General features: G+C 47.6%; 1 protein-coding gene across 1 annotated transcript in view; it reads right to left on the bottom strand.

Annotated features, from left to right (window-relative positions):
• Positions 1 to 6,000, bottom strand: part of drosha (drosha ribonuclease III) — a 232,053-nt gene that overhangs the window by 139,579 nt on the left and 86,474 nt on the right. Inside the window, exons 20-22 of the mRNA XM_083777811.1 lie at positions 5,300 to 5,438; positions 2,269 to 2,329; positions 731 to 790 (exon numbers count right to left, since the gene is read on the bottom strand). Of these exons, the coding sequence (XP_083633937.1) occupies positions 731 to 790; positions 2,269 to 2,329; positions 5,300 to 5,438 (260 nt within the window). The remainder of the gene's footprint in view (positions 1 to 730; positions 791 to 2,268; positions 2,330 to 5,299; positions 5,439 to 6,000) is intronic.

Genomic DNA, 6,000 nt, shown 5'->3' with positions numbered 1-6,000 from the left:
TGATGATTTTACGGGGCTGCCTGGAGCCACACATTCACAGTCATATGAGCCGGGCGGTGCTTAGACGCCCGCACGGCATGTGTTTGTAAAGCAATCAAGTGCTCCCCTTCCCCAGTTCAGCTACAAGGCTGCAGTTTGATACAAAGCGATTGCAGGAGTGGGTTATCGGTGAAATTTACACCGGTCACGTGACGGTAACCAGCCAATCACAATGAAGTATTGGGACTACCCGTTTTAGAACGGCTATTTTAAAATGGTCGAAATGTATACAGAGATGACCTGGCAAACAAAAGCTAGTAGCTAGGCCCAGGCCGTAGCGTAACGGTCTGGGCACCGGACTGGTGATCCAGTCGCAGTGTGCCGCGGGTTCGACTCCCGGACCCGACACGGCCTTTACTGCATGTCATCCCCCCATCTCTCTCCCGTTTCCTGTCAGCCTACTGTCTGTCCCTTCAAAAATCAATAAAAGGCGTAAGCCGCAAAAAAATATCTTAAAAAAAAAAAAAAAAGCTAGTAGCTATAGCTAGCTGAACAAAAGTTTTCAAATAAATGTAGTGGAGTAAAAGCATGATATTTTGCCTCTGAAATGTAGTGGAATAGAAGTAGAAGTTGAGTGTCAAAAGTAGACATTTTGACACTCAAGTAAAGTACAAGCACCTCAAAATTGTACTTAAGTACGGTCCTTAAGTCAATGCTACTTTGCAAACACTGATGATTGGTGGCCTCTCACCTGGTAAGGAACTCCACAACGGCATCGCCCAGGAACTCCAAACGCTCATTATGGTTGATTCTTGTAAGGGAGAGAGAGAGAGAGAGAGAGAGAGAGAGAGAGAGAGAGAGAGAGAGAGAGAGAGAGAGAGAGAGGGCAATGAAACGAGGACGGATGAGGTACGTAGGAAGAGGAAAGGTAGAAAAGAGGCGGGTGACAGAGGAACAGAATGAGCGAATCACATCACAGCGTGCGGCACAGGGCCATTCTCTGCATGCTTACTACATGCACACAGACACGTTCAAGTCAACACGCAAATGTGCACACGTGGATAAACACGCACGTGGACATATTATGCATGCAGGAACAGGCACACGTAAACATGCATGTTTTGCGCTCACTCACACGCACACGCACACACACACACACAGACACACACAGACACAGACACACACACACACACACACACACACACACACACACACACACACACACACACACACACACACACACACACACACACACACACACACACAGACTGTGTTTATCTAATGCTTGAGTGGAAGCGTGTCCCTGGAGACGGACAATCCTCTCCCAGTCAGAGTGAATGTTCCCGTCAGAGGGCCTGCCGGGCCGATTAATCACGACAGTATGCCCCTGTGATGCAGGCCCCTGGCCCCTGTGATGCAGGCCCCTGGCCCCTGTGATGCAGGCCCCTGGCCCCTGTGATGCAGGCCCCTGGCCCCTGTGATGCAGGCCCCTGGCCCCTGTGATGCCGGCCCCTGGCCCCTGTGATGCAGGCCCCTGGCCCCTGTGATGCAGGCCCCTGGCCCCTGTGATGCCGGCCCCTGGCCCCTGTGATGTAGGCCCCTGGCCCCTGTGATGCAGGCCCCTGGCCCCTGTGATGCAGGCCCCTGGCCCCTGTGATGCAGGCCCCTGGCCCCTGTGATGCAGGCCCCTGGCCCCTGTGATGCCGGCCCCTGGCCCCTGTGATGTAGGCGCCTGGCCCCTGTGATGCAGGCCCCTGGCCCCTGTGATGCAGGCCCCTGGCCCCTGTGATGCAGGCCCCTGGCCCCTGTGATGCAGGCCCCTGGCCCCTGTGATGCAGGCCCCTGGCCCCTGTGATGCAGGCCCCTGGCCCCTGTGATGCCGGCCCCTGGCCCCTGTGATGCCGGCCCCTGGCCCCTGTGATGCCGGCCCCTGGCCCCTGTGATGCAGGCCCCTGGCCCCTGTGATGCCGGCCCCTGGCCCCTGTGATGCAGGCCCCTGGCCCCTGTGATGCCGGCCCCTGGCCCCTGTGATGCAGGCCCCTGGCCCCTGTGATGCCGGCCCCTGGCCCCTGTGATGTAGGCCCCTGGCCCCTGTGATGTAGGCCCCTGGCCCCTGTGATGCAGGCCCCTGGCCCCTGTGATGCAGGCCCCTGGCCCCTGTGATGCCGGCCCCTGGCCCCTGTGATGCAGGCCCCTGGCCCCTGTGATGCAGGCCCCTGCAGTCAGCCATAGTCTACCCCAGATAAGGTGTGTGGTGGTGGGGGTGGTGCTGGGGCTTAGGGTACCTACCTGGAGGGAGAGGGGTCGTCCTGGCCCAGGCGAGACATGATGTTAATCAATGTGTTGATTCCTGGGGGAGGGGGGGGGAGGGGATACGCATAATGAGCGGGATGAAGAGAGGGAGTATATTATGTGACCAGATTTGACTGAGAGCCTGCCATGGCGCAAATTCCAGCTTTTCACCAGAGGAGAAAAACGTTTGTTTTAGTTTTTTTCCAAAATGAGTTAATATCACAGGCAGACTCTCACATACTAACTATAGAGCATGTCTGAAATAAGTGTCAGAGCTGGAATGTAAATATGAAATAAATGCTTAAAGGACCACTTCACCACTTTTCAACCTATCTTCATATAATAGGTCCTCACTAATAATCATGATAAAATGGCGCAATATTTTTCTACTCTGTCTATGTCTCATAGGAGGGCTGTGGGCAGTTCAGAAACCGTCTTCCAGTGACATCATCGATGGGGAATACAAGCTAATAAAAACGGCAGGCTTTCTATTCCTGAAAAGTTGCAATGCGAAAATGGAAGCCATCGTTCTCACGATAATGAAAATCTAAACATTTTTGTAAAAAAATCTTGTTTAAAAAATAATCTGCCTAATGATGATGTCACTGGAAGACGGTTTCTGAACTGCCCACAGCCGTCCTATGAGACACAGACTGAGTAGAAAAAAACCCATGCCATTTTATCATGATTATTAGTGAGGACCTATTATATGAAGATAGGTTGAAAAGTGGTGAAGTGATCCTTTAAACATATAGTGTAATGTTAGAGACCACAGAAGTGGAACCTTTTCACAGGCAGACTCTCACATACTAACTATAGAGCATGTCTGAAATAAGTGTCAGAGCTGGAATGTAAATATGAAATAAATGCTTTAAACATATAGTGTAATGTTATAGAGACCACAGAAGGGAAGCTTTCTAGCCTGTTTTCTCAACTCACTGTTTTCTGCAAGACATTACGCTATAAGCCATGTCTCCAAAACTGGTGGGTCAAAACAAACCAATGTCAATTTGAATCTATAATTCCCTGCTTTCATGAGACATGAAAGAACGGAAATTAAAAAAAATAAATCCAATTGCAGTCCCTCAGTCAAATGTGGTCACATATGTGCGAGAAGACAGACAACAGAGACAGAGATACATAACAATGTCCCAAAGACAGACAACAGAGACAGAGATACATAACAATGTCCCAAAGACAGACAACAGAGACAGAGATACATAACAATGTCCCAAAGACAGACAACAGAGACAGAGATACATAACAATGTCCCAAAGACAGACAACAGAGACAGAGATACATAACAATGTCCCAAAGACAGACAACAGAGACAGAGATACATAACAATGTCCCAAAGACAGACAACAGAGACAGAGATACATAACAATGTCCCAAAGACAGACAACAGAGACAGAGATACATAACAATGTCCCAAAGACAGACAACAGAGACAGAGATACATGACAATGTCCCAAAGACAGACAACAGAGACAGAGATACATGACAATGTCCCAAAGACAGACAACAGAGACAGAGATACATAACAATGTCCCAAAGACAGACAACAGAGACAGAGATACATAACAATGTCCCAAAGACAGACAACAGAGACAGAGATACATAACAATGTCCCAAATAGGACTCTGGTTTTCCAGACAGGCTACAATGTATACATAACAGCAAACGATGAACTCATAAAAAAGTGTACGCAATGTTCACTTAACCCATTCTGACCTGAGATCAGATTCATACGAGGTTTCCGCCGGACACACACTGGTCTGATGAACCCATTCTGACCTGAGATCAGATTCTAAAAATGTCAGTCGCTCTTCGATTTTTCAAAAATAGCAGACCTACAAGCTCGTATCGCGCCACTCGGTGGCGCGATATGAGCTTGTAGATCTGCTATTTTTCAATAGCTAAAGCATAACATGATGCTGACACCAAAATGGGTGCCCGGTCAGAATGGTCAGAATGGGTGCCCGGTCAGAATGGGTTAAAAAGAGCAGAACCAAGTGGGAAGGAAATGAGATAGAAAGTAGGGATGTGTAAATGTGTCCAAAATGAAAATCGATTTGTATAATTCAATATTAACGATTAATCGATTAATCGTTTGGGGGGGGGGGGGGGGGGGGGGGGGTTATTTTATGAACCCTACAAATAAAAAAAATCTTCTCCCCAAGGGGTACCTAAGTCAAAAAAGTTTGGGAACCTCTGATGTAGATGATTAACAATAATTTTAACTCTTGAGAGTTAATAAGGGTCCATTTGGTTACTAACTCCATCTTTTAAATGAGGACCACTGGTGGTCCCTGGACCACTGTTGAGCCAATATTGCCTTTCCAACAGATTTTCATTAAAAAAAAAGAAAAAAAAAAAAAAAAGATTATCGATTATTAATTTTCATAATCGATTTCGGGTCCTATTAACGATAATCGATTAATCGATTAATCGGACCCATCCCTAATAGAAAGTATTTAATATAAGAAAACTAAATCAACCACCTGGTCCCACCCTTCCTTTTTTCTCCTCATACACAGTGTTTTTTTCCCCCTGTGATGTTGGATTAAGTTGTCATTTATATGAATTGATTGCATAGTGCCTAAATGGCAACAAGACAAGAGGGTGCAATCTCTTTTGGACTGAGTGTTTGACCGTACTTGGTCGCCGTTTATACATTTCTGTCTAATAACCCATTCTGACCTGAGATCAGATTCATACGAGGTTTCCACTGGACACACACTGGTCTGATTAACCCATTCTGACCTGAGATCAGATTCTAAAAATGTCAGTCGTTCTTCGATTTTTTTCAAAAAATAGCAGACCTACAAGCTCGTATCGCGCCACTCGGTGGCGCGATATGAGCTTGTAGATCTGCTATTTTTCAATAGCTAAAGCACGACATGATGCCAACACCAAAATGGGTGCCCGGTCAGAATGGGATAAACTAAACATTCAATCAATCAAAAAACGCAAAAATGACATTTTCTAAGATAGAGACTTCCAACAGACCAAACATTGGACATACCCTTCTTCCTCATGTACATGTGATGGACCTTCCTGTCACCGTACTTGGGCTGGCGGATGCCACAGTTGGACAGCGAGTTGCGGGCGTGGTCCGGGTTCATGCCGAAGTTCAGGTGGTGGCTGGGGTGAGTCATGGCCAGCTGGACACGTGGGGAAGGAGCAAGAAGGGTAGACGGAGAGGATTTTCAGAGGTGGGTAATCAATAGTATCATCATAATCATAATAAGGAGAGACACGAGGAGAAAGAAAAAAAAATCACACCCGTGAGTCACCGTGTGTGAGTGAGTGAGTCACTTGCTGACGGAACACTTAAGCCAAATTCCAATACCCAAAATCTCGGCCACTCGCTCACTCCCACTCGGTCACTCCAGCATGGCAAAATTTGTGACCTGCCGAAATATGTTACCATCTTGTAGACTTCACACAACTATTGGAGGTCTTTAAATATGTGGCCTGAATACCGCTAGGTTGAACTCTGCTAATGAACAAACTGCAACGATTTTCATTCGGACACTGACATTATGTGATGTCTGCAAGATTTTCACATAGTTCAGCAGGTCACCAATTTCACCGTAACACCACCATGCCGGAGTGAGCGAGTGTGAGTGAGCGAGTGGCCGAGATTTGGGATATTGGAATTTGGCTTATGTGACACTATTTTCGTGCTCAGACAGCCAGGGACAGACCCAGGGACAGACCCAG

This window comes from Protomyctophum parallelum, assembly GCF_964188405.1.
Source record: "Protomyctophum parallelum genome assembly, chromosome: 12".
In the NCBI taxonomy this organism is placed as follows: domain Eukaryota; kingdom Metazoa; phylum Chordata; class Actinopteri; order Myctophiformes; family Myctophidae; genus Protomyctophum; species Protomyctophum parallelum.
This window is presented reverse-complemented; position numbering and strand designations above follow the sequence as displayed.